This window comes from Squalius cephalus (assembly GCF_949319135.1).
Source record: "Squalius cephalus genome assembly, chromosome: 16".
Lineage (NCBI taxonomy): Eukaryota > Metazoa > Chordata > Actinopteri > Cypriniformes > Leuciscidae > Squalius > Squalius cephalus.
The window spans coordinates 4548744-4576374 of NC_137137.1; the positions used below are offsets into that span (position 1 = coordinate 4548744).

General features: G+C 38.8%; 3 protein-coding genes across 4 annotated transcripts; 1 reads left to right on the forward strand and 2 right to left on the reverse strand.

The window, feature by feature from the left end:
- Positions 1 to 4425: 4425 nt before the first annotated feature.
- nefmb (neurofilament medium chain b) lies at positions 4426 to 7874 on the forward strand. The gene is made up of 3 exons (XM_079897724.1): positions 4426 to 5435; positions 6167 to 6291; positions 6382 to 7874. Exons 1-3 carry the CDS (start codon positions 4431 to 4433, stop codon positions 7382 to 7384), a joined length of 2133 nt encoding a protein of 710 aa, XP_079753850.1. The 5' UTR covers positions 4426 to 4430; the 3' UTR covers positions 7385 to 7874.
- A 2207-nt stretch (positions 7875 to 10081) lies between these two features.
- Positions 10082 to 13136, reverse strand: neflb (neurofilament light chain b). The gene is made up of 4 exons (XM_079896981.1): positions 12024 to 13136; positions 11646 to 11770; positions 11130 to 11482; positions 10082 to 10738 (listed from the first exon to the last, which is right to left on the reverse strand). Exons 1-4 carry the CDS (start codon positions 13035 to 13037, stop codon positions 10509 to 10511), a joined length of 1722 nt encoding a protein of 573 aa, XP_079753107.1. The 5' UTR covers positions 13038 to 13136; the 3' UTR covers positions 10082 to 10508.
- A 3320-nt stretch (positions 13137 to 16456) lies between these two features.
- Positions 16457 to 27351, reverse strand: LOC307173677 (protein NLRC3). 2 transcript variants are annotated; one of them, XM_079896982.1, is made up of 8 exons: positions 27198 to 27351; positions 26608 to 26710; positions 25831 to 26107; positions 22522 to 24327; positions 21935 to 22108; positions 18784 to 18948; positions 18570 to 18616; positions 16457 to 18390 (listed from the first exon to the last, which is right to left on the reverse strand). In XM_079896982.1, exons 3-8 carry the CDS (start codon positions 26103 to 26105, stop codon positions 17870 to 17872), a joined length of 2988 nt encoding a protein of 995 aa, XP_079753108.1. In that variant the 5' UTR covers positions 26106 to 26107; positions 26608 to 26710; positions 27198 to 27351; the 3' UTR covers positions 16457 to 17869. The 2 variants fall into 2 exon arrangements, with proteins under 2 accessions (XP_079753108.1, XP_079753109.1); XM_079896983.1 differs by lacking the exons at positions 26608 to 26710; positions 27198 to 27351 and having other exon boundaries at positions 25831 to 26111.
- Positions 27352 to 27631: the final 280 nt, after the last annotated feature.

Below are 27631 nucleotides of genomic sequence, written 5' to 3' on the forward strand. Positions count from 1 at the left end.
CATGCTCCAGATCATTTCAGTCTGATCTGAACATTTTGAGAGGAACATTTCCGCACAGATTGTGAAGAAGCTTTATGAATCTGTCTTGGAAGGATGGGGAAGTTAAAATGACAGCAAACTCACAGCCCGGGTCTGAGCGGAACTGAGCTCATGAACTAAATAAAGTATGACTGCTTTAGTACACAAAAAAGAGATTATCATTAAAAAGAGATTATCAAGTGGACCTAGAGAAAAAATTACTATAAAATTACTATTAAATAATAATAAAAATGATATTTTAATATGATATCATAAGTGACCACTATATAACATATGTAATAACTTTATATAAATAAAAAATGAGGGTTATTTTTTTTCTTTTGACCATATGGCACAAAATCTCATCTCAACTTATGATGAACGGCTATGCTCTTCTTCATTTTCTCATTTCATCTAAATGTCAACATTTGTAAATTTAAGGGTACGTTTAGATGACAACGTTACTAAAAACAGAAAAGTGTTTCCTTTGCGTTTTTTGTGTACAAATGACAACATTGTCAAAATGAAACCTGTTCACACGGATTTACAAAAACTACAAAAAACGCTGTATTATTCATGCCAGGCCAGTAGGTGGCGATGTCACTTTGTAAAGAAACATGACACGCCTAGACTGAACATAATACACATGCGCATAATGTCACCGTTTTCACAAATTTGCGTTTTTGTAGGTTACGCAGAGACAATAATGGTATTGTTTTCAAAAACATGCACTTTGAAACCCATTTTAAAAAGTTTTTGTTTTCAGGCCCCCAAAACGCCGTTGTCGTGTTAAAAGAATAGCGGTGAATAATTTGTATAATTTGTGCTAAATGTTTTTATTTCTCTTATTAAACATTAGCTAAACATATATAAATATGCTACAATTGAAAAGTAAATGCACGTTGTTCTATCATATACACTCTTAAAAATAAAGGTTCAAAACGGAGGTTTTCGTATTCCAAAGAACTATTTTTGGTTCCTTCCTCAAATTACTTTTTAGTTGTTTTGTTTGTTTGTTTTACTGTGAAGAATTTAAAAATTCTAAGGAAAGGTTCTGTTAATGTTAAAGGTTCTTCATGGAACTGAAAATGCCACAAAAGAAGCTTTAAGATGTGCAAAAAAAGAGAGACTTCGGTTTGGTCTACTTTATAGGGTCTAAAACTCCCCGCAAGACTAGTAAAATCTGATATCACTTGGTGCAGCAAATGGTCCTCACGAGTAAAACTGCTTATTAAACAAACTCAGTAATGTGCTGATGAAAAAGCAAAAGGTTTGTGAGTGGTAGGGGTAAAATCAATGCAAGTCAATGGAAAGTCCACATCGTGATTTAAAAAATCAAATGCTTTGTGTAATAGGCTTACTATCTTTCTAGACTGACACACACACGGTTTCTAATATGGAATTCCAAAGCTGCCAAAATATCTAACCCGTCCGGCTCTGTAAATGAGATGTCTGTGTGCAGTGGTGTGCTGCAGAGGGGCGGAGCTTGTGATTTACACCCAGCAGTGTGTACACAGATACGTGCGCGTGTGTGTGTGTGTGTGTGTGTGTGTGAGTCTGCAGGAAAAACAGTGCTGTCAGCCCGCGCGAGCGCTCGCGGTGCCGCAGAGCTGCTGACGGAGGAGAGGGATGCTGAAGTGTTGAGTGGGAAATGCAATCCTCAAAACACCTGATAGTTGTCCAAGTATGTCTTTAAACTCACGAAAAGAGACTTCTGCAGGCTGAAATGATACAGATGTCTTTCTAGTACCAGAATGTTTATGTTTCTCATCATTTTTTTTTTCTGCTTCAGCACACACAAACACACGCGTATATGGTGTACTACTATCTGTCTTACATTCCCATTTGTGTGCAACAGTAATGGAGCTCCGCTGTGTTCCTCTGCCTCTGAGCTGACTCAGCATCTCTGCACCCTTCTGTTGGCTCGCAGCCTGGGTTGAACATCAGCCGGCGCACTGTCTAAAAGCATGACTGTGCAATTTTATAACCGGCAAAAAAGCAACTTTTTGGGGCTTTACAATTACATTCGAGCGTCTAGTGTTTCACTGCGGCAGGCGATTCACTATCACAGAGTCAACAACGACATATGAGCCGGATGAGTTACTAGAGATGATGCACAGCTAGCTCAACATATTATAGCATATAGCAGGGTTCACCAATCTCGGTCCTGGAGGGCCGCTGTCCTGCAGAGTTTAGCTCCAACCCCAATTAAACACACCTGAACCAGCTAATCAAGGTCTCACTAGGCATACTAGAAACTTTCAAACAGGTGTGTTGGAGCTGGTTGGAGCTAAACTCTGCAGGACAGCAGCCCTCCAGGACCGAGATTGGTGAACCCTGGCATATAGGATATAACTCAAACTAGGCTATATATATATATATATATATATATATATATACACACACACACACTCTGTGTTTTGATGTTTTATGGGGACTTTCCATAGACATAACTATTTTATACTGTACAAACTGTATATTCTTTCCCCTTACACTAACCCTACCCATCACAGAAAACTTTCTGCATTTTTACATTTTCAAAAAACATCACTTAATTATTTATAAGCCATTTTCCTCATGCATGGGGACCAAAAATGTCCAACAAGAACAAGGATTTTGGATATTGCCATCTTTGTGGGGACATTTTGTCACACACACACACACACACACACACACACACACACACACACACACACACACACACTGCATATTGCCTGAACCCTGAATCTTAAGCATCAGTGTCATTAGCAACAGGCCACTTTCCCTCTTTTGATTGTCAGATTTATATTTTCTATTGATTATCTATGATTTGTATTGATCTAGTCTGCAAAAGCTTCTTGTATATAACCTCTGACATATGTGTACAGTATTTCCCATCATGCCCCACTTCTTCCAGTATGTGTCTGCTCATTTTACTAGTCATGGCTATAATCTGGATAAATAATTGAAGTGCAGTTCTTATGGCATTATTACTGCCGTTTTATTGGATTTGTCTTATATAATGATATTAATATCATAACATCTTAGTAATTTGCGCCCTTTTTTTAATTAATATCAGTATTCAAGATGCTTTTTAGGTCCTTGGGGTACTTCCTTATGAAAAAAGTATAATTATTATTTTAGGAAGGCCCTTGGTTTTTTATTAAGCATTGAACTAAAATGACTCCCTTGTGCACTGTAAAATGAATTAGAAAACTTCTTATAACCTTGGTACTTTGCTGCATTATTGAACCTTCCTGACAACAGAGGCCAAATCCTCAGTGCATCAGCTGAGGCTGACGGTGGATTGGCTGCTTCATCTTGCCATGTGCACACATTCAAGAATGTCAATGTCTGGAAAAGCAAAGGAAAAAATTACATTTTATTAGAAAGCGATCAGTTAAAGAGGTGAATGTTAATATGGGACAGAGGTTGTCCATAAATATTATATTGCTTTTTAGCCTTTCGATCCGATTTGATGTTATGTGTTGATGTGTTTGTGTGTATTCAAGCAGTGCTTTCATGTCCCACAGTGTGGCATTTTATAATTCATCTGTATATCCAAAAACATTTTTTTAATAAAAACTTTTGTTATTATTATTATTATTATATTATTATTAAGTATGCAGTTTTTTTTACTGCAAATTAATGCAGAGACTACATGGAATATATGTTCTTGAAAATAAATTATTTGTCACATAATTATTTAAACTAAAAACTGAAAAACAGTTTATTAAAAAACAGTCACCAGTGTTAAAAAACATAACTTTTTTCATAAATATTTTTTTTGTAAATTAGAGCTGTGTATTTATTGTTCAGCCAGTGATTCATATTTGTTATATCTCTGCAAATATTTTGTTCAATCTCTGCACAAAAATGTGTTTAAATTCATATGCATTAAAATAAGATATTACTGAATTTGAAGCAAAATTCATGTTTACTGGCAAAGAAAGTTGCACTTTTGATGGATTGCTCCAAAGGACACAGCAAACATGCCATAAATTAAAATTGGGATAGATAGATAGATAGATAGATAGATAGATAGATAGATAGATAGATAGATAGATAGATAGATAGATAGATAGATAGATAGATAGATAGATAGATAGATAGATAGATAGATAGATAGATAGATAGATAGATTGGATAAAGTCCATCTGCAATACATTAAGAATAAGTATAAGTGAACAAGAGCAAAAAGTGCGTCAAGTGCATTAAACAACATGTGATGCAGAAAGTCACAGCCTCTTGACTTCACCTTTTATACAATTTTAAAAGACTTCGACCACTGAGGTGAATTGCTGAACAACCCAACGACCCATCTTCATCGATTTTCCAAGGGGAGGGTGGTGCTCCTGCCTCGTTGACAAAGTAAGCGCGCGTATAAATAGAACAGGACCGAACACACCACCAATTCACAAGCACCATCTACCATGGACATGATAGGTACCTCCTCCCGCCGAAGAGCTCTGGAGACACGGACTATCCGCCAGCCGTCATCCACTATGCGCTCGTGGGCTAAAAGCAGTCCTGTGTCTTTCAAAAGAACCGCAAATGTGACTGCATCAAGAGCTGCGTACAGTTCTTCCGTGCTCGCGTCTCCGGAAGGGTTCGAGTTGAGCGCGGCGCTCAACGGAGACCCGGCGCGCCATAACGAGAAGGAGCAGCTCCATGGCCTCAACGACCGCTTCGCCAGCTACATCGACAAGGTTCGCTTCCTCGAGGAGCAAAACAAGCAGCTCGAGGCTGAGATTCAAGCGCTAAAGCAGCAGAAACTGTCGCAGTCCCTGCAGAGCGATGGGTACGACCGCGAGCTCCAAGACCTGCGCTGCGCCCTGGAGCAGCTCCACAAGGAGAAGACGCAGATCCTGCTGGACACAGACCACATGGATGAGGATCTCCAGCGGATCCGAGAGCGCTACGAAGATGAATCCAGGCTCAGAGAGAACATGGAGGCTGCCATCCGAGGCATGAAGAAAGACAAGGACGACTCGGTTCTGCTGAAGCTGGAGTTGGAGAGGAAAGTCCAGTCGCTCGTGGACGAAATGGACTTCTTGCGGCAGAACCACGAGGAGGAGATCAGCGAGCTTCTGGCTCAGCTTCAAGCCGCGCAGGTGCCGGTGGTGGAGATGAGGGACCTCCAGAAGACCGACATCACCTCTGCGCTCCGGGAGATCCGCGCACAACTGGACGGGCTCTCCTCCAAGAACCTCCAGCAGGCTGAAGAGGTGTTCCAGTGCCGCTATGCCATGCTGACGGACGCCGCGGAACAGAACAAGGATGCTATAAAGTCCATACGGGACGAGATCGGTAACTACCGCCGTCAGATCCAAGCCAAGAACGTTGAACTGGAGGCTCTTCGAGGCACCAAAGATTCACTGGAAAGGCAGCTGCATGACATCGAAGACCGCCACAACACCGACGTTGCGAGTTATCAGGTCAGTTTATCAAGACCTAATAAAACATTTAAAACCGAATCCATTATAAGTTAAATTCAACAATAATATAAATAAAAAGTTAATAAAATATAATTATTTTATATATAAATGATTACTAATTAATTAATATAAAATTAATAAGAATGTTTTTTATAATTTATATCAGATGTGACAAATCCTGCAGCACTAGTAGCTTCAATGTAAGTATGCACACTGCACCGTTGCGCGTAAATACGCACGCAGTGAGATAATTGCTTTTTTCATGATATGAACGATGGAATTTGTTTTTGTTTTTAGAGTTTAGTTATTTCTTAATTCTAATGTCTTAAATGGAAGCAAATGCACAGGGCTGTGTTGCAAAACAGAAAGCACCCACGATGGCCAAAATTGCTGCTTACTAGGTTTTGAAACCCAGCCATTAATTCACAGGTGGTTGCGCACTGCGTGCGTAATTATGCGTAGCGTGCCAAGCGCGTACTACTTTTTACTAGTGCTGCAGGACTTCGTTTTAGTGGTTTGTGTTTCTGCCAGGCCGGGTATAAATTATAAAAGCAAATCATAAAACAGATGCTACATTTGGTACAATGAGAACATTTGGCACCAAATAAGAACTTTTATAAATGTAGTTGTTTCCACTGTAAGGTAAAAGATAATTTTTTTAGTCAATACTGAGTCATAATTTCTTGCCGTTAAATTTTAAACTAATGAATTTATCACATCTAATTTAACAGGAAATGATTCATCAATTGGAAAATGATCTAAAAGGAACAAAATGGGAAATGTCTCGTCATCTTCGGGAATATCAGGATCTGCTCAATGTCAAGATGGCACTGGATGCTGAAATAGCAGCTTACAGGTAGAGTTGTGCAGAACATTACACTTTTTTTTTTTTGCTCTTTTTCATGTCTTGTTTGATTTATGACAAACTTTTCTCTTTTAAATGTAGGAAACTACTGGAGGGCGAGGAGACGCGCTTCCGTACCGTCTCTGGAAGTATTTCAAGCGCTGCGTTTCCATACAGCCAGCCCAGATCCTCTAAGGTCAAACATAAAATAGTGGAGGAGATCATTGAGGAGACTAAAGGAGAGAGTGACTTCGATGATGTCCTGGCAGAGGTGGCAAAAGAGGTGGGAGAAGAAGCAGGTGAGGGTGAAGAGGAGGAAAAGGAGGAAGAGGAGGAAGAGATTGTTGCCGCCAGTCAGGCCAAAGTGAGTTCCGCCGCTCCTGAGGGAGAAGAAGAGGAAGAGAAAGGAGAAGATGAGGAAGAAACAGCAGAAGAAGGAGAGGCGGCTGAGGAGGCAGAGGAAGAGGAAGAAGAGGCTGAGGAGGAAGAGGCAAAAGTGGAAGTGATTGAGGAAACAAAACTGTGTGGAGACAAATCGCCAACATCAGAGAAAGAAGCCAGTGACAAAGATGAAGAAGGAAAGGAAGAGGAGGAGGGCGCTGAAGAACAAGAGGCGGAAGAGAAAGAACAAACCAAAGATGATGAGGAGAAGGAAGAAGCTGATGAAAAAGACGACGAGAAAGAGGAGACCAAATCCGAAGGAGATGAAGAGAAGAAAGACGAGTCTGGAGGAGAGGAAACAAAGGCTGATTCCGAGAAGAGCGACAAAAAAAGCGATGCAGAGGAAGACGAAAAGAAATCCCCCGTAAGTGAAGAAAAAGAGAAACCAGAAAGCCCAGTAGAGGAAAAGCAGCCAGAAGAAAAAGAAGAAGCTGTTCCCAACGGTGAGCAGACGAGCCCGGCCAAAGAGGAAGCCAGTCCGAAGGAAGACGTCCAGACCAGAACGGTGGAGACCATCACCAACGGAGACAAGCAGAGCAAAGCAGACGCGGAGAAAGAGGAAGAGAAGGAGCCAGAGGAAAAGCCTCAGGAGAAAAAGAAAGTCACCAAAAAGGTGGAGAAAGTCACTCCCGAAGCCAAGAAGGAAATCAAAGGAAAAGACTGATGCAGATGATTCCGATGGGAAATTAGTTATAATCAATTGTTAGAAATTATTCTATTTGATGCAAAATGTGAAAATGACGCAGCTAGCAACAATAATTGCATGCGTGTTAAATGATTAACTTGCATGTGTGGTTTGGGGAGGACGTCGCCATGCTGAGCTGTTGCGTCTGAAACAGAAATTATAGCGCATTTGAATTAAAGTGCAAATACATTACGCTGCTAGTGACTTGAACCATCTCTGTGAACGAGAGAAGTTCTCCAGCAGCTGTTTGGCAATAATGGTGCTACAACTATATCATCATTCGCAGGCGCACTTTGAGCAGAAACTCCTTCATTTCATCTGTATACTTCTTGCCTTAAGACATAATGCACTGAATCAATGATAAGAGTCGGTTTGTTAACGCGAAACACAAAAGCTGTTGACGATGATACTGTGAAAGCTAACTGGTGCTGCACTTTGCAATATCATATCAATCAATAAAAGCTCATCAAGTCCTTACAAAGCTTCTTGTGTGTTTGCATTCATGCTACTGTACACAAAAGTTTGGGGTGAATAAGACCGAAGTCTCCAAGGCTGCATTTATTTGATCGAAAATCCAGTAGAAACAGTGAAATATTATTACAATATTAAATAATTAGTTGAATATATTTTAAAATGTAGTTTATTCCTGTGATCAAAGCTGAATTTTCAGCATCATTACTCCAGTCTTCAGTGTCACATGATCCTTCAGAAATCATTCTAATATGATGATTTGCTGCTCAAGAAACATTGTATGAAGAAACAACAATGTTAAAAAAAGTTGTGCTGCTTAATATTGTTGTGGAAATGACAAAAAAAAATTATGAATAGAAAGTTCAAAAGAACAGATTTATCAATTTAATGCATTCTTTCTTAATAAAAGTATTATGGACATTTGCACTGCAATGATTTAAAAACAAATAGCACAAAGATGATTGGTGATAATCACAAAAATCAATAGGATTTCAACATGGAGAATTTACATGTAACCCTAAATGATACATTTACCAATAAAGTATTTATTGTCATATGGATAAAGGGACTTGTTAGACACAATGCACAGCAAAGTTACCATTGCATCCCCTTATTGTATATCTAATTACTTTCATTAAATGTTTCCTACATAATTAAGATCACAAATTTGAACTACAACCATTCATTATCCTTCCACTAGAAGATAAAGTCCTTCACATGTAAACTAAGATTAATAGTTGGCAATAAAACCTTCTTTTTTTCCACCTGGGCAAATGAAAAGAATGACAATGAAGCATGACTTAACTCACAAACGTTTCATCACAGCGTGGACATTAATCAAAAAACATTTTCAGACCATCTCTAAACCCCCTCCATTAGTGTAACTACATGTCAGCGTATAGTTCTCAATTAGGATAATGGAGAACATGCGCTGCACTGGCTTGTTAGAGCTCAGGCCGAGTCCTCGGGCTCATCAGGTAACTGAATTTGTGCGAAAGGATGTCGCTGAGGGGGCAGTAATTGGATTTGTATGCTAAAACACAATAATTCAAATGATAAATCAATAGAGATTTGTGCTGACCACCGGGTATGGCTGAGGATCACATCTGGGGTGACAGTGCATGGCTGACACACTTAGTGCACAGTGGTAAACTCCAGTGGATTCAAACCTAAAACTTGCCTGTTACAGCCCAGATCTGAACCACTATGCAACACTCACCTCGTATATATGTGCATTAGAAGCATAAGCTGTGCTTTGCCTGGACTCTGCTCTGTGCTGAACGGGCACAAAATAGTCACATGACATCAGTCTACTCTAGTGAATCACTTTAGCTGAGCTCTGAGGATTCTTGCATTATATTGATTACAGCTGTCATGAATAAATAATCAAAATGCAGCGCTATACTTGAGTTAATGGCACCGTACTTGCAGCTTTAGTGAGCCGTAGTGTACTTGAATGGATTATACTATTCTCTCAGTATTTCTACAGTATGCCTGATTTATAGAGAGAGAGCAGAGCACATATGTGACCCTGGACCACAAAACCAGTCTTATGGGTCATTTTTTCAAATTGAGTTTTATACATCATTTGAAAGCTGAATAAGCTTTCAATTGATGTATGGTTTGTTAGGATAGGACAATATTTGGCCGGGATACAACTATTTGAAAATCTGGAATCTGAGGGTGCAAAAGAATCTAAATATTGAGAAAATCGCCTTTAAAGTTGTCAATTTCTGTTGGTGATTTTACTGCATCCACTCATAAAAATAATTTTTTGATATATTTAAGGTAGGAAATTTACTAAATATCTTCATGGATCATGATCTTTACTTAATATCCTAATGATTTTTGGCATAAAAGAAAAATCGATCATTTCGACCCATACAATGTATTGTTGGTTATTGCCACAAATATACCCGTGTGACTTATGACTCGTTTTGTGGTCCAGGGTCACATATGGTATATCGTATCCCACAATGCACTGTGCTAAACCTTTAATGTCTGGCATTACGAATGAACTGGAAGAAACATTCAACATTTAATCAATGAGTTCCGACAAAACATGCAATGTAACCTTCTTCTGAAATGATAGCTAGACACCACTCGCTGAATTATGCATGCCACATAATTAGTTCTAGATAGTTATTCTGTACTACTAACAGCATACAGACAGAAACACAACAACACAGAGTAACGCACTAGGTTAAGGAGGTTTGTCAAGATTTTATTAGTAGGCAATAAGCCTTTCTTTGAGGATCTGGTATAAGGCATTTTGTATACTAAGCACACTTGTGTTAGCATAGGCAGTTGATAGTGCGATTAATGCTGAAGACAAACAGACACAGTGCTCAAATAATAACATTTGTTTGCATTTTAATAAATAAACATCAATTAAACCAACACAAGAAACCTGCAATCACAACTTCCCTGCCAAGCGCAAACATAAGGCATGTGTTCATGCATAGGCTACTCTGGCTTTAGGCGATCTCTATGGTTGCATTTATTATTCTAGTTTGTGTCTGAATGTGAAATGGAGCAGCAGGACACAGTAAACCTGTCGAGACGTCTGCATGTGGGAGATAAATGAGGTTTGATCACCTCCAGCTAGCACCAGGGGTTTGGTCCAGTGGGTTTACTTCTCTTTCGGCTTGACTTTCTCAGCTTTACTCTCTTTCTCGTCGTCTCCTTTCTTTTTCTCCTCTTCTTTTCCTGTATCATCCTTCTCCTCCTCTTCTTCTTCACCTTTCCCTTCTTCTTTATCAGCTTCTTCACCCTCTCCTCCTTCCTCTTTTTCTTCCTCCTCTTCCTGTTCTCCCTTATCCTCACCTTCTTCCTCTGCTCCCTCTTCACCTCCTTCTTCACCTGTAAAAGAGACAACAAATGTCACTACTGCCATCTGTCGATAGATAGATAGATAGATAGATAGATAGATAGATAGATAGATAGATAGATAGATAGATAGATAGATAGATAGATAGATAGAATTTATATACGATATTACATATAAACACATTTTAACACAAAAAAATGTAGGTACAAAATGTTAATGTAATTTTTTTAATAAAAAATCTAGTTATGAACTTTTTTTTCACTAAATGAAGATAAATACAAATAAATAAAGGGGAAAAATATTGTGGAAATTATTAATAATTTTCATTTACTGTACATGCACCAATGTGTCAATAAATTGAAGCAATTTTTATGTAAATTAAATAAAAAAAATGTATCTATATAAAAAACAAATGATCCTCACCCTCTTCTTTTTCCTCTTCCTCTTTTTTGTCTTCTTCCTCCTCCTCCTCTTTCTCACCCTCTTCCTCCTCCACCTCCTCCTTCTCCTCCACCTCCTCTTCCTCCTCCTCTTCTTTCTCTGGACTTGCTCCAGCCTCCTGCATCTGACTGGCTTCTATAATCTCATCCGGAATGGCGGAGTAGCTCATCAATCTGGTTCCCAGAAGATAGGGGGCGCCAGAGGTCAGACTGGCCTGCACAGAGAACACGGGACGGCCGAAAGACGGAGTGGCAGCGATGGAGGGAGAAAACACACTAGACATACCGCCAATACCGCCAACGTTGAAGCGGGTTTCTTCTCCTTCTAGAAGTTTCCTGTTGGAATGTAAATGGACTTTAATTTAAGGATCTAAAGAAGTTTTCAAAATTAGGGAGGATCAAATGTAATCAATGTAAAACCCATATTAATTGATTGAGGTTATATATCAAATGCAATAAAGCATAAATGTTGTTCTAGAAAACGGTTGACATTACTAACCTGTAAGCAGCTATCTCAATGTCCAATGCCATTTTCACATTGAGAAGGTCCTGATATTCTTTAAGGTAACGGGCCATTTCACTCTTCATGGACCTTAGCTCATTCTCCAAGTCACCGATGTTATCCTGTCCAGACAAATAAATTAAAGACAAAAGTTTGATTTTTGAGTACAACAGTGCATATAGAGCATTATTGAAGGATATAGCCTTCCTGTAGCTCAAACAGTAGAGCATGGCACTAGCAAAACCAAGGTCATGGGTTCAGTTCCCAGGGACATAAAGAACGGATCAAATGTGTGTGTTGAATACAGTTTTAGTCACTTTAAATAAAAGCAAAATGCATAAATGTAAATTGAGGACATGTAGTTATGATTCTGACCTGTAGCTCAGCGATCTCCGCGCTCTGCTTCTCCTCGACCTCTTGCAGTTGTCTCTCCAGAGCTTGGTTCAAGCCCTGGCATGCTTCGATCTCCAGGTCTCGAGATTTCAGCAGGCGACGGTACTCCCCGGCCTCGTCTTTAGCGGTGCGGATGTTCTCCGTGTGTTTGGCAGTGTCCTCCGTCATGGTGCTCACCTTCCCACGGAACCACTCCTCTGCGGCCTGGATGTTCTGCTGAGCCAGGCGCTCGTACTGACCTCGGATTTCTCGGAGAGCCACAGAGAGATCGGGTTTGGCCACTTCCATCTCCACCGACACCTGGGCGCTGTACTGCACCTGGGCTTGGAGCTCGGCGATCTCGCTTTCATGGAGCCTCTTGAGGAAGGCCAGCTCGTCCAGTAGAGTATCGGCTCTTTTTTCCAGCTCAGACCGGGCCAGCGCTGCATCGTCCGCCCCCTTCCTGGCATCCACCATCCGGCCTTCGGCTTCCTCACGGGCCAGGACTACTTCTTCATAGCGACTCTGCAAGTCCTTGAGTGCGTCTTCCAGTCGGTCCCGCCTTTCTTGAGCCGCTTGGCGCTCCCTACGGGCCTCATCCACCGCCGCACGCAGTTCCCTCGCCTCTTGCTCGTACAGACCCCTGAGGCGGGAGGGTTCGCAGTGCTTCTGGCGCAGCAGGAGCAGCTCTGCCTCCAGGGAACGGTTCTGGAGCTCCAGGCCATGCACACGCTCAATGAAGTTGGCAAAGCGGTCGTTGAGGCCCTGGAGTTGGGCCCTCTCTTGGGTCCGCACCACTTTGAACTCCGAGCTCAGCTGAGAAGCCTGGCTCAGGTCCAGCTCTGAATGCTGCAGACCTGCAGAGGAGGAGAGAACCGAGGCACGGGACGGGGAAGAGTAGGTTGAGTAGACAGATCGAGAACGACTGCTTGCTCCACCGAAGGGCGTCCCGCTGCGCACCACCACGCGCCTCCGCTGCACAGACGGGAGATAAGGGTTGTAACTCATTGAGCTCATGGTTGTTGAAGAGAAAAGAGAGCAGAGGTTTCCGCAGTGCTGCTGCTGCTGTTGTGGAGAGAGGTCTGTGAGGATGTAGCGCCACTGGCACGGCTTTTTATAGCAGGAGGAGAGACTCTGACGCAGAGCTTTTTACTGACAGCATGAATCCATTACCTTGCAGTGCGGGCTGGGATAGGTTTCTCAGGAGTGGAGGGGCAAATTACAGAAATGGATTGGCAATGCGCGAGAGAGAGAGAGAGAGAGAGAGAGAGAGAGAGAGAGAGAGAGAGAGAGAGAGAGAGAGAGAGAGAGAGAGAGAGAGAGAGAGAGAGAGAGAGAGAAAGAGAGAGCACAGCAAAGAGGGCAATGAGGACAAAGCTTTCAAGAGCTTGCAGAGGAAAAAGACAATTCATCATGCAATGGCTTCATTGTACAGATCTAACAGGGGATATAGCTGTTAAATCGAGCCTTTAATATTAGTTCCCAGCAGTTCTCTTTGCATTTAAACTGTTTCTAGTTGTGAGATGAGAAATCTGCATAAAATTTTCAATTTTGCCATCTTAAAATGTTGGCAAAATTGGTGTGAAGGAAAGGCTTTTCAATGGCCTGTGCAAGTGTGTATATTCAGCTGCACAGGCCACTAAAATCTCAGTCACCAGATGCTCTAAAGGCAAATCTTACAAACAAACTGCACATAAACATTAACAGAAGGACTTACACAAGTAAATGCTTCTCTCTAGTGGTGGCTGAAGGTATTGTGAAATAATCCAAGTCAGATTTGCATCGCTGTGAAATAATGCAGAGTCATAGTAGAAACTGACAACTACACAATAACCTGAAATAATAATCTGTCAATCACAAAAAATAGGTCCCCAAAGAACAATATTTCACACAATTGAATAGATTCTGACAGAAATGCATTTAGATTATTGGACATTTTTGAGCAACCTTCTTATACACACTTCATTTTCCCTTTCTTTATTCTTGCTTAACAGTTAACTTAGAATATCAGAAAAAACATCTTCATGATTGCTAAAGTCTCTTCAACAGCCAGACAGCTATGCAGGGGGCAGGAGATGAGGTGATGATGAAAAAACTTGACATTGCATTTCGTTTTAATAAAGAAAAGAAAACAAAATGTGTAATTATTGGGTTCATCATGTGTTTATGTCAAATGTTGTACATATCTGAATAAAGGCACTGGCCAAAAGCATATTTCTGCAACAGTGCTCTTTGGGCAAAGCAATGGAAAATTACTGCTTCACAACATCATCCTGTTACATTAAAAACCTTGAAATGGAGACATTCTCTTACCTCTTACTCATGAAGACAAATATCCCTTGAAACTACACAATCAATAGAACAAAATTAAACAATAATATAAAGTAAACATAGTGCTGCAAAATATAAACGCATAAAATGTTAATAATATGAATAATAAAAAAGATGAATAAATGATTAAAGGATAAATATAAGTAAAACAATTATATGAATAAATGATAAATCAAATGACAACTGCATAATGACAAATGATTATAAATGATTATAAAATGAAATCATATAGAAAACAAAGAAATAAAACACAACAGATGTATGATTGCTCTCTTCAAGTAACACACACAACCTGTCTTTGTTTTCTATATGATTTCATTTTATAATCATTTATGAGTGAGAATCCCTAGATCATTCAACGTCACGCAAACACAGAAATGCAAGCCGGCAGTTATTTTACAAAGTTCTAAGGCGGACCACAACAATAAAGCATTTTTAAGCAATTTATAACATTGTTTTATAATAGTGTATAATTGTGTATACTGTAGTTTATATTAATGCATCATTGTTTTATAATATTTTTTTGTTTTTGTATTTCAGGAGCTCAGGTTTTCAACAACAATGACAGAATTCACTTGATTTGTTAAATATTGAAATATGAAATATTTAGTTGTAGGTGACAAGTCTCAGGGATTAAAAGTGCAGTAAGCTATTTTTTGAGAAACACTGTTGATATTTGAAATCAACACTCAAACAAACACACCCCTCTCTCAATTCAAGTGTTGATTTATATTTTCAACAGCGTTTCTCAGAAATCTTACTTACAATGCTTACTGAACCTTTAATAAAATTGTATTGTATTGCATTGTATAAATATGTAAGGCCCGCTATATTGGTCCAATTGCCGGTTCGCCAATACACGGGGAAGTTATCACGTGTTGCTGTCCTTTTCTCATGCAAAGTATTGGTTGGTTAAATGCAACACATTAATCATGTATTCTCTCGTAATTTCATCTGACTCCATAAATGAAAGGTTTTAATAATATCTGTGCCTCACTAAAAGTGAGTGAATGTTTGACTATTCCTTTTAACCATTAAATGAACAATGTCAAAATCAGTTAGAATAATCCCATGTAACAATTTAATATTTCAGATATCAGAGATCAATTCCACAATCAATTCAAATATCTAGAACAGGGATGGGCAACTTCGGTCCTGGAGGGCTACTGTCCTACAGAGTTTAGCTCCAACCCTGAAAAAAATCACCTGCCTGTAACTTTCTAGTAATCCTGAGGACCTTGATTAGCTTGTTCAGGTGTGTTTGATTAGGGTTGGAGCTAAACTCTGTAGGACATTGGCCCTCCAGCACCGAAGTTGCCCATCCCTGATCTAGAACATGATTATACATTGGTTACACCAAAGAATCTTACCCAGCTTGTACCTGAGATAGAGAGAGAGAAAAGGAAAGAAAGAGAAAGAGGGAGAGAGGGAGAGAGAGAGAGAGAGGGAGAGAGAGACAGAGACCCTATTCCATTCGTGTCCAGCAAAGAAGAGGCCAGAGAGCCGGAGCACACCTTCCTTTATCCCCTTGACCAGGTGACATGGGGGATGGGGGAGACCACCCTCAAAATGGCTTCTTATTCAACAAAAAGGGGGGTGGCATTATCTGGACCAGTTTTCTCAAAACTTCTATAAACCTTACTTCCTTTTATTTTATAATAGGATATGAATATGAGATATCTGTACCACTCACTTTGAGACATTTCAAATGACACCAAAAACATAAGTCAATGATAATCATTCACATTAAACCATGTTCTTGTGTGAGTTCTTCGTTGTTTCTGAGAGGAAGTGAACCTCACTTCCTGTATGGGGGAGGCTGAATGTTAATTAGCTAGCAGGGCCCTTTGTCTCAGACCCCAACCAGTATTTTCAGTCTTACAAATATGACACAAAAATAAATGACATCGCTGAAACAAGTAATTTTGCATCATAGTAATTGATACATACCACGATATAGAAATCCAATATGATATTTGCTTCATCTATGAATCACAGAAGCAGCTAATTAACTTGACTGATGTCTTTTAGTGTTCCTGTGATGTTTGATTGGAGCATATTCACTCAAACAATGAAATATGTTATGATAAACACGCCACAACATCCTGTTACATTAAAGAGTTTATTATGAAACTTTCAAAACTCAAAACTTCCTCCCTAGTCCTAAAAGAGCATTTACTAAAACTAAACTACAAAAACAACTCTACTTAAGCTCTGCAGACTGCACTAATATTAGCAGCTACAGCGGTAAATAGAAATGCTAACAAAAAATCTAACACGTTCACTAAACCCTTTCACTCAAAAACCTTACAAACTATTTAACAGGTGTTCCTTTATAAACTCACAGATATTTAGATGACATCAAATTATTATTATTTATTTTTTTACAAAATTACACAACAACGTGAAACGTGGGAGAATCATCATGCTAAGCTAGTATCTATAACACCTGGGCTGCGTTCAGCCCCGACAAAACGTTGCACAACGTTTTTAAAACAGAAACGGTGATGCGTTGAACACACTGTTCTGATGACGCAAGAGTTGCAACTATGGCAGCTGAGAAGGCCATTCTTTGTGTTCTTTGTGAAGAATTTTCTGAGCCTGATGAAGTCGGTATAAATATGTGTTTAATACTACAAAATATGCCCGATGTTACAGTTACTACATTTGCCGCCCAGAACAAAAGAGAACATCCCAATCGAGTGAAGGGATTTGTGGAAACTGAAATGGAAGCACACATCTTACCTAATTCAGACTAAAACACGTCACACACATACTGACTTTATTTGTAGTTCATACTGTTTTAATACCCTGTATTTTCTTTCTCATTTTTAGGAAAAGCTTAATTACCATTGTTTCTTTCTATACCAAATGTCATACACTTGCAATGAAGCTAAAAATATAAACAACTACATCATTATGTTGATATCCTATATTTTTACAATAAAACTTACGATAAACATGTCTTCTAATATCCTCAGTTGTTGCGTATACCGAGCTGCATTGAACACGTTTGTAAATTACTTTCCTTGAACCCATTGTGCGAGTTCACTTTAATACCGTGTGCTTTATATACATGTTGCTGCTGATTGGACTGCAGTTCTGACACACCCACCAAACAAGAGAAAACGTATCTCAAACCCCGTTGCACACCGGTGCACGCCGTTTCCAGGAAACATGACGTTCAACCCGGAAACCGTAGCAAAACGTTGCGCACCGTTTTGAACTTGAACGTGCCCCTGGTAGTTTGGCAGTGGATGGTTAGCAAATAAGGCTTTTTGTAGGGCGGGACTTGATTTTGTCAATCGGGAATTGATTGGATGGTTGTGGTTTGCTATAAGATGATCCCATGTGAGTGTTGCTGAAAGAGGGAGGGGAAGTTATTTTGAATACAGATGGACGAGGACATGTGAATGTAAAAAAAAAAAAAAAAGATAATGAATTTATAATAAATATTGCAAAATTCAATAAAAGAAAAAAAGAATTGTCAATTTTGATTTCATGATGACTAAGGCTGTTTACCCTGACAGAAACACTGAACCATAAACTGCAAACCCAGCGTAGAGCGGTCCAGTGAATGTGGTGTTGAACGTGTGTATGTGTGTGAGTGTGTGTGTTTCAGAGATGCTGTAGAAGGACAGAGTGCCGGCCGGCTTGTCCAGATACACTGCTACTCTGTTTGAAGGGTCTGATTGGACATGTATGTCGGTGTTCTTGTTATCGTGCCAGGCACTATATCTATCAGTAGTACAGAAAAGACTCCAGGACTTTTCATTCCACCCAAACTTACACTCACTTCTTCCTTTCTTTCTGATTTCTTTATATGTTACTGCAACATAAGCCCCCCCACTCCATTCAACCTCCCAGTAACAGCGGTCAGACAGAGTTTCTCTACACAGAACCTGCTCCTGGTGCTCAAATCTTTCCGGACGATCAGGATATGGCTGGTAAACTTCCATATGTGACACCTTTCTGTTCCCCTCGGACAGAGTGAGAAGAGTGTTTGCCGTGTCTGGATCCAGCGTGAGATCAAAGGCATCTGTACAGAACAAGAGAGATTAGAACAACAGACACAGTTCACTCATCATAGTATTGCTCTCTGGAATATGATTGTCTGATTCCATGTTTATGTGTGTGTATATTATACATACACACACACACACACACACATATATATATATATATATATATATATATATATATATATATAGCACCTACATTTTTGCAGTCCTGGTGTAATCCTGAAATCTCCACAATGGCATGCACTAAAAAGTGAAAAAGATATGTAGGAATGAAGTAGGAATAGGCAGTGCAGGTCTAGTACTTTTATGACAACCTGTACTTTTCTCACAGTATTTATTTTTACTTTAAACAATATTAGGACACTTTATTTACGGTAAATACATTACATGTGTCATGAAATCCAACATACTTAAATTTCGCCAGTTTGCAGTCTGGATTCTCTAGCAGAGCAGAAAACATCTTGAAGTTTGCGTGATTGTAGCTGAGATCCAGCTCTCTCAGGTGTGAAGGGTTTGAACTGAGAGCTGAAGCCAGATAACAACAGCCTTTCTCTGTTACCATACAGCCAGACAAGCTACAAAGAGAGTAATTAAAAGTAAGGTTGGGATTTCTTGATGTATTAGATCTATACTGATATTATTATGCTAATAAGAAAATAAATATATGTAAAAGAAAAGATATCATGCATCACTCATTTATTTAGACAGGAACAATGATAAACTATTTCTCTGAAAACAGGACGAAAATGTCTTTTGCTATCTTTGCCACTCTAAGGCTCTTTCACATAGGACACGTCAAGCAAGCGGTGGAAACGGAACAGTCTCAGGGCCAACACTACCAATCAACAAGCTCACATTTGGGTGCAACGGGGCAAAAGGCACCTTTGATTTTATTTTCCTTTTAGCCACTAGATGGCACAAAAACTTGCTGCAGCACTTTCCAAAACATCTGCTTTTCAAGATGCATGTGGAAATTCGGCTGATCCTTGATGCGATCGCAGGCAGCAGCGCAAAGTTTATTCTGTGCTAGTTTGATCTAATATTTGATATTTTTTCAAATGTAGATTTATGTAGCAAATGAGAATCGCTAAAATTATTGAATGTATTTTGAGACAAAAGTCTTGTTAATGATTTTCAGTTTTATTCAAGGTAATTAAAGCAACAGTTTTTCAATAACGGAAGAATATGTAAAAGTATGGTATTTGGGGTAAAAGGCGCCCCTGCTGTTGGGGTGAAAGACACAATAATTAACATGATGATAAATGTCTGCCTGACTTTTCCATTTGTTGACATGACATTAGATTTTACACGGTTGATTCAGATGGTAAATATCATATATTAAGTTGGGTGCCCACCTTAGAGATGATTACTATATTTATAATGAAACCATCATATTTAAAAATATGATGTTAGTCATACCATATAATAAAATATCAATAATCAATAATGTTACTACTGTAAATCTATATTAAAATATTATCGGATCTCCTTCAAAGCTTTCAGAATCTTTACTTTTTAAAATAATTTTGTTTCTGTATTTTAAAAATTAACATATTTTAATTACAGTATATTTATTGAACAAAAATGAATTCTTTTATTTATCAAAATAATCAGAAAATACAAACTTGATTGTGATTGTTATGAACAAGTATTAACTTAGACATTATTAAAAACATACTGTATTATTTTAGCTAAAATATTTGTATAAATAATGTAATGTGTGCCTTTTTCCCCATGGTTTTACCTGTGTGTCTGTGGGGTAAAAGGCCCTAGCCACTTCATACATTTATCAGATTTTTAAACAAAATAAACAACTTTTATTATATATTTCCACACAAAATCTGTTGCTCCATAAATGTTCAATCCAACAAAAAAAAATCTGCAATACACTATGGGAACATTTTTCTTAAAGGGACACTCCACCCATTTGCATTAAGCTTTGCATTGTTAGAAACCCAGTCATACTATTGAATGGTCGTGCAACACTCTCTCATTTTCCCCTGAGACGGAAGAAATCCGTTATTTACCTTTTACACTTCCTCCTACAATGACGCAAAAATCGTCATTTTGCGTCATTGTAGGAGGAAGTGTAAGAGGGGGGGATTTCTGTTGAGATTACAAGCACTAGTTCCTCAACTTTCCCAGGGGGCGGGACCCGCTCACGCTACAGACCTATTACAGATCAGTGGGTGGGACTTTACTCTCTGAAACTGAAAGCAATATCCTCCATCTTGTTTGAAGCTAAGCTAACAGGCGCTGTGGAGACAGATGTAAAGTAATGACAATAGCGGAGGAGAGTGCTCAATATGATATAGAAGAAGAGGATTTCGGAAGTCTGATGTTTGTGGCTACCTTTACAAGCCGCATTATAGCGAAGAGCAGCCGAGGCAGAAGACCTGCCTGCCGCGGACGAGGAGCCCGGACTGGCTCGAGTTAGGCCGGACTGGTGGCGCCGGTGATCTCACTATGCAACTCATAGACTGTAAGATGCAACTACGAACACAGAGATAGAGTCCGTCTGCGGCAAAGAATTTCAACGATGACAATTTCTCCTGGACGAAATCTCTGAATCAGAAGAGGACACAGACGTTTGTGTTGAGAACTATCCTAGTTTCGCACCGCATATGTTCTGACTGAACATCCAGGTACCATGCAATAATTCACCTTTTCGAAAGAAATACAAACGAGGAGTAATGCACTAATGAGTTCACCAACTAACTAGACATTTTGTGTGAATGTGAAATGAATTTCAAGCTCTGGTGGTAGCTAGCCTTGTAGACGGAAGAGTGATTTCTCTTATAGGCAGATATGCGCTGTTCTGGATTAGTGGGAGTGGCTTGCGGAGCTGTGCAATGTGGTGCATTGTGGGAGTTGTTGTCTTTCATACAAATGCGTCCTGAAGTTATTTTTTGTCTTTCCTCGGTCACGAAGGCACCAAATTCAAAATTTATTTTACATTTCGACTACATATATGACCCACTTTAAATAAAAAACAATGTTCAAATGGGTGGAATGCCCCTTTAAGGTGTGCCTTTAGCCCACCTAAAGTAAATACATTTATTTTAAGTAAATAAAACATAACAGAAATGTTGTGTTCATGTTATTTGTTATTTGTTATATATCAATGAATGGGAATGTGACTAGTTGAGTAGTTAATGTCATTTTGCACATATTTGTATTTTTACTTGTAAAACCAACTTCACTACACTCACAAGCTCCCATGCTCTGGATTTTTTATTTATATCTCTGTATGAGATTTTTGATGGGTCGTACAACTCTGGGAATTTCATTACATTTAAAAGGATCTTCTCCTCCATGTTTTCAACACTACAGCATGAGCTCAGTGAAATGTTCTATGATTGCTTGTTAATAATCTGTTCAATGATTGGTTAAAGTGGACGCGCCTGCACCTCACAAAAAAAAATGTTTTTTATCTTCAGCAGTGCCAGCCGCAAAGAGCCGTACTTGTGGAGCCGGCAGGATTTTAGGTGCACGAACAACGCTTGTGCACTGCCTCCCATTAAAAATAAAGTAAACACTGTGTGAAGGGCCTTTACTCACCTCAGTATCTCCAGCCGGCAGTTTGGACTCTTCAGACCAGCACAGAGGAGCTTCACACCTGAGTCCTTCAGGTCATTGTTACTCAAATCCAGCTCTATCAGCCGTGAATCTGATGATTGTAAAACTGATGCCAGGATCTCACAGCACTGATCTGTGATATTACAGGCAGCAAGACTGAAAGAGAATAAAAACACTGTTTCAGTTGATGTAATGGTCATCTATAACAGGTTTTTAATGTCAATGATCGTTATTTTTGTATGTTGAAGTCGTTCAAATGATTAGTTGGTAGGTTTTGGCAAATAATATCTAAGCTGAAGTAAAAAGAGTCTATTGGTGTGCAGAAACAATAATATAAAATTATATTTGACAATTGAAAAATGAGAAAAAGTGTAGGCCTACATACACAATTGAATGAATTAGTAATCTGGAACTTGATATGAAGAAAATAACCTGAACCGCACAGTTCTGTCATGTTTGTCATTTAAATGAGAAAATATATTCTCAGATCATACAAGACAAAAGCTAGGCTATCAAGTGTATTTTTTGATATCCCAATACTATAAAATGTGTTGCATGTAGATACTCACAGAGCTTTTCTGCAGTTCATCACAACCGGTACCAGTCTCCTTCTGCCCTCATCTGATGTGTTGTATTTCTTGAGGTCCAGTTCCTCCAGCACCTCGTCTGACATCTGGAGCAGGTAGGCAATTGCTGAGCAGTGAGCAGGAGAGAGTTTCTTCTGCGAGTCTTTGTTTGATTTCAGAAACTGCACAATCTCTTTGAACAGAGTCTGATCGTTCATCTCCAGCAGACAGAGGAAAAGATTGATGGATCTGTCGGCCGAGAGACCCTGTTCATGTTTGATTTTGTCTTTAATGTAAGCTGTGATTGTCCCGATGCTCTCTGAGCTCCTCTCCTTATGTGTCAGCAAATCCTGTAAGAGTCTCTGATTGGACTCCAGAGAGATTCCCAGCAGGAATCGCAGGAAGAGATCCAGGTGTCCATTCTCACTCCGAAGAGCCACATCTATCACTCCTTTATGGAAATTTGGCAGTAAATCAAACACTTTCAGAGCATCTGAAGTGTCATTTATAAAGCTGTAAAAAACATACAACGCTGCGAGAAACTCCTGAAAGCTCAGATGAATGAAGCAGTAGACTTTCCTCTGATGAATCACAGATTCCTCCTTAAAGATCTCAGTGCAAATCCCAGAATACACTGTGGTGTCAGTGGCATCTATGCCGCTCTCTCTCAGGTCCTCCTCGTATAACATCACATTGCCCTTCATCAGCTGCTTGAAAGCCAGTTCAGCAAGTTTCACAATCACGTCTCTGTTGGACTGCATGAGTTCTTCTGGATCTCTCCCACTTGTCTCTTCATACTTCTGATTCTTCATGTTCATCTGAGTGAGCAGGAAATGGATATACATCTCAGTCAGAGTTTGAGGGATTTCTGCACTGCCATCTTGTTTCAGGAGGTTTTGAAGCACGGTGGCTGAGATCCAGCAGAAGACAGGTATGTGACACATGATGTGGAGGCTTCTTAATCTTCTAATGTGTGAGATGATTCTGCTGGCTTGATGCTCGTCACTGATTCTCTTCCTGAAAAATTCCTCCTTCTGAGAATCATTGAATCCCTCAATTTCTGTCACCCGATTAACATATTTTGAGGGGATCTGATTGGCTGCTGCTGGTCTGGAGGTGATCCAGATGAGAGCATTGGGAAGTAGGTCTCCTCTGATGAGGTTTGACATCAACACACCCACTGATGAAGACTCATTCACATCAGAAATGGTCTCATTTTCTGAAAAAATATGTGAAATTCTGCTTTCATCCAGACCATCAAAGATGAACACAACTTTATACTCTTCAAAGATCTTTGAGTCCATATCCTGGAGATCAGGATAAAAGTCCAGCAGAAGTCTGTGAAGACTGTACTGGTGATCTTTAATCAAGTTCAGCTCTCGAAATGGAAGCACAAACATGAAATCTACATCCTGATTGGCTTTTCCCTCGGCCCAGTCCAGAATGAACTTCTGCACAGAGACAGTTTTTCCAATTCCAGCAAAACCATTAGTAAGAACGGTCTTGATTTTGTCTTTCCTCTCCTTCTCACATCCTTTTAGAGGTTTAAAGATGTCATTGCAGTTAACCTGAGTCTCTTGGAGCATCTTGTAATTTTTCTCCATCTGTAAGATCTCATGTTCTTTATTCACTCCTTCACTCTCTCCCTCTATGATGAAGAGATGCGTGTAAATCCGGTTCAGGAGAGTTTTATTCCCTTGTAATCGAATTCCCTCAAATAAGCTCTCATACTTGCTCTTCATGCTTGTTTTGTGTCTCTCTTTGAGCACATCAACAGATGAAGTATAGCGGGAAGCAGAACCAACACAACTGGAATTTAAACAAAAAAAAAATATATTATTTAAAAATGTTTATTAAAATGACCCACCACACAATACTACAGTAGGCTAGTGTTACGTCCTGGGGATGTATTATGTAAGAAGTGTTTTTGATATGTATTTTACTTTGTTAAATATTGTTGTTTTTGTTATGTGCTCTGTTCTGTCTCTCCCTCACTCTGCTTGCCTTGCAGTTAATTAGCCACACCTGATACTCGTAATGAGTGTTACACAGTTGTGCTATAAGAGAGCAGACTGAACACTGCTTGGAGAGGTTCACTTCTCCCCTGCACCAGACTTGTGTGTTGTAGTAACTGAGTGTGAAATTAGTGTGTTGTCCTGGTGTATTGCAGTTCATCTTTTGTGTGTGCTTGGGTGTCAAAACAGCATAATAGATTTGTTATCAGATAGTGATTTTTTTTCTTCATTTTTCTTCATTTTTCTTCTAACTTTGTTTCGGTATTAAAAGGTATTGTGTGTATATATATATATATATATATATATATATATATATATATATATATATATATATATATATATATATATATATATATACCTCTTATGGAAAGCAGTAGGGAGATTGAGTCACCCTTTTCTTTTGTGATACATTAATCCCTGTTTTTGGTTAGTCAGGGAGTGGAGGGAAGCATATGTTGTTTATTTGTTTTCTTTTATCTGTGTAGGTCATTTAGTTCTCCTTCCAATAGTAAGTTTCCTCTTTTGTTTGTTGTTTTGGTGACCTTCTGAAGATTGAACACTTCTACACGATAAATCTTTTTACGCTTGTATCAAGTTTTGGCTCACATTTCTGGGGCAGGGGACTGAAGGGAACCCTCCATGTTTAAGTTTTGATTTAATTTAATCCTGTTACGCTCTCCCAACCCTAGACGGGGAGAACTTATAACAGTAGGGTTATACCAGTAATTTAAATGAATATTTAAATCAGAATTGGTTTAATGCTTGAAAATAAAGAAATTAAGTATTGTACATAAATATTGTAATTCTACTACTATAAAGTACATTTATTAATAATAATATTATTATTAAATATTCATTTTTATTTTACAGTGCTGTTGTATTACAATAGTAATATATTCCTTTAGCAGTAGTAGTAATAAGAATAATAAGAATTAATTTTGTTCTCAATGTGCACCACATTCATGCTTTTACTTTTCATTTTGTTCTCAATGTGCACCACATTCATGCTTTTAATTTTAATTTTGTTCTCAATGTGCACCACATTCATGCTTTTAATTTTAATTTTGTTCTCAATGTGCACCACATTCATGCTTTTAATTTTAATTTTGTTCTCAATGTGCACCACATTCATGCTTTTAATTTAAAAATGCCCTGGAAAAAAAATACAGCAATATACTTCATCTGAATGAATTTGAGCATATGCCACAATACTGGCATGTCAGGAATTTACATTTTAAGTGTCCTATCATACCTGGGAGAGTCTATACTGTTCACAGAAGCAGCACCTTAGTCTTACCTGGGGTCAAATGGCACGGGTCCATCACTGAATCCTGAAGGTTCTGGAGATGCCGTTCTCCGTCTCTTCTCCTTTCCTTCACTGAATCCAGGAGGTTCATACATGGAGCCTGTACTCTTCATAGACACACAGCTGGGTTCTGGAGAGACTCTTCTCCGTCTCTTCTCCTTTCCTTCACTGAATCCAGGAGGTTCATACATGGAGCCTGTACTCTTCATAGACACACAGCTGGGTTCTGGAGATGCTGTTCTCCGTCTCTTCTCCTTTCCTTCCATAGCTTTCAAAAGGTTAGAATACAGTATGTCAACCACAGGAACGTCAAAATAAATGAATTCTATATAAGCTGTTTTATTTTCTTTCTTTTTTTTAAACCCTGATACTAAAATGTAGAACATATCTAAATACTGTATAGTTCCAAACCCTGATTTGTGTGATTTTAGAATATACCAATGAACATTAAATAAACAGCTAAATTAAATATCAAATTTAAATAATTAAAAACATAAATCAAAATAAAAAACAATTATACTTCAGTAGAACAGGGTTATATAACTGTTGGAAGATTTTTTTTTTTTTAAATAAACTCTACATATATCTCTATCTATCATACCCTTTGCAGAATCTGCAAAAATGTTATTTTTGACCAAAATAAGCGGGATCATAAAAATTGTATTTTTTATTTTTTATTTATTAGCCTACTGTTGTTTACATATAGTTCACACAGGACAAAAATACAGCTGGATTTATAAAAATTACCCCGTTTAAAAGTTTACACACCCTTTCAGTCAGTAGTGACAACTGGACTGACCAGCCAAACCACACCTAACGCCAGCGCCCTCTAAAGTCATCGAGATGTTATGATGCCTTTAACATTCTCAACCTAAAAGTAGGAAGGAAATAGGAACATTTGATTACAAAACCACATGATTTTCTTGTTACGTACTAAAAATACATCTTGCAAAGTTTAACAAAGCTCAATATATCGGTAAAGTTAAAACACGTAAAAACGGAAACAAACGTTTCGCGATTACATTTCACAATCAGTCTGCGTCTGCCAGCTGGGTTAGATGGAGTTTTTTATGCAACAATAACAAATACAAAAACAAGACGAGACAGTAGCCTTATGAACAATAATAGACAATTATGAGGGTTACAAAACAAAACCACAAAGAATATAATTAGCTTAAATGTTTTACACCATAACATAGTCTTACATGCAGTAGTTTTTAGAGATCTTCAAGGAGTTTAGATAGGCTGATGGAGATAAAGCGTTAATATATCGCTTCAGTTTATCAACTATTTTACGTAATATTTTATCACTATAGTTTCAATTTCTGACTGATAACGTGAAAACGAACTTAGCCTACTATGAATGTGACTCCTGTGCGTTTCAACTTTTCATCCTCAATTCTGTCCCAAATAAACGTCGATGGAAAACTTCCGTGTGTAGGTAATCCATAGAGGTATAATAACCAAATTATTATCGGGCATCACTTTCGGTTTGAGTCGACAAAAGTGGGCGGGGAGAATAGGGGCTCATCCAGAATAGGCCTAAATACGAAAAAAAATTACAGTAAAACATGGTTAGTAGCCTAGGCATAACTTGGCCTGATGTCAGTGGTTAATAGTTATTATGTTAAGTTGCTCATTTTAGGTTTATAAACATGTTTCAGTTATCCACTGATGTCAGAAAATAGTTATTTTTCAATTCACAGGGATGAATCAAAATTCCCATAACTAGCTATTTTTATCATGCACCCATAGACCACGTACCCTCCCACAGGGAACCATCGGCATGTAA

What these genes read in the sequence shown, in the direction of transcription:
- nefmb (XM_079897724.1), top strand. Translation starts at nt 4,431, where the DNA reads ATGGACATGATAGGTACCTCCTCCCGCCGAAGAGCTCTGGAGACACGG. An exon ending in CCGACGTTGCGAGTTATCAG is followed by an intron (nt 5,436 to 6,166) that starts GTCAGTTTATCA and finishes CTAATTTAACAG; the next exon opens with GAAATGATTCATCAATTGGA. An exon ending in GCTGAAATAGCAGCTTACAG is followed by an intron (nt 6,292 to 6,381) that starts GTAGAGTTGTGC and finishes TTTTAAATGTAG; the next exon opens with GAAACTACTGGAGGGCGAGG.
- neflb (XM_079896981.1), bottom strand. Translation starts at nt 13,037, where the DNA reads ATGAGCTCAATGAGTTACAACCCTTATCTCCCGTCTGTGCAGCGGAGG. An exon ending in ATTGAGATAGCTGCTTACAG is followed by an intron (nt 11,483 to 11,645) that starts GTTAGTAATGTC and finishes ACATTCCAACAG; the next exon opens with GAAACTTCTAGAAGGAGAAG. An exon ending in GGAAGAGGAAAAAGAAGAGG is followed by an intron (nt 10,739 to 11,129) that starts GTGAGGATCATT and finishes TCTCTTTTACAG; the next exon opens with GTGAAGAAGGAGGTGAAGAG.
- LOC307173677 (XM_079896982.1), bottom strand. Translation starts at nt 26,105, where the DNA reads ATGGAAGGAAAGGAGAAGAGACGGAGAACAGCATCTCCAGAACCCAGC. An exon ending in CCCGTGCCATTTGACCCCAG is followed by an intron (nt 24,328 to 25,830) that starts GTAAGACTAAGG and finishes TTTAAATTCCAG; the next exon opens with TTGTGTTGGTTCTGCTTCCC. An exon ending in ATGAACTGCAGAAAAGCTCT is followed by an intron (nt 22,109 to 22,521) that starts GTGAGTATCTAC and finishes ATTCTCTTTCAG; the next exon opens with TCTTGCTGCCTGTAATATCA.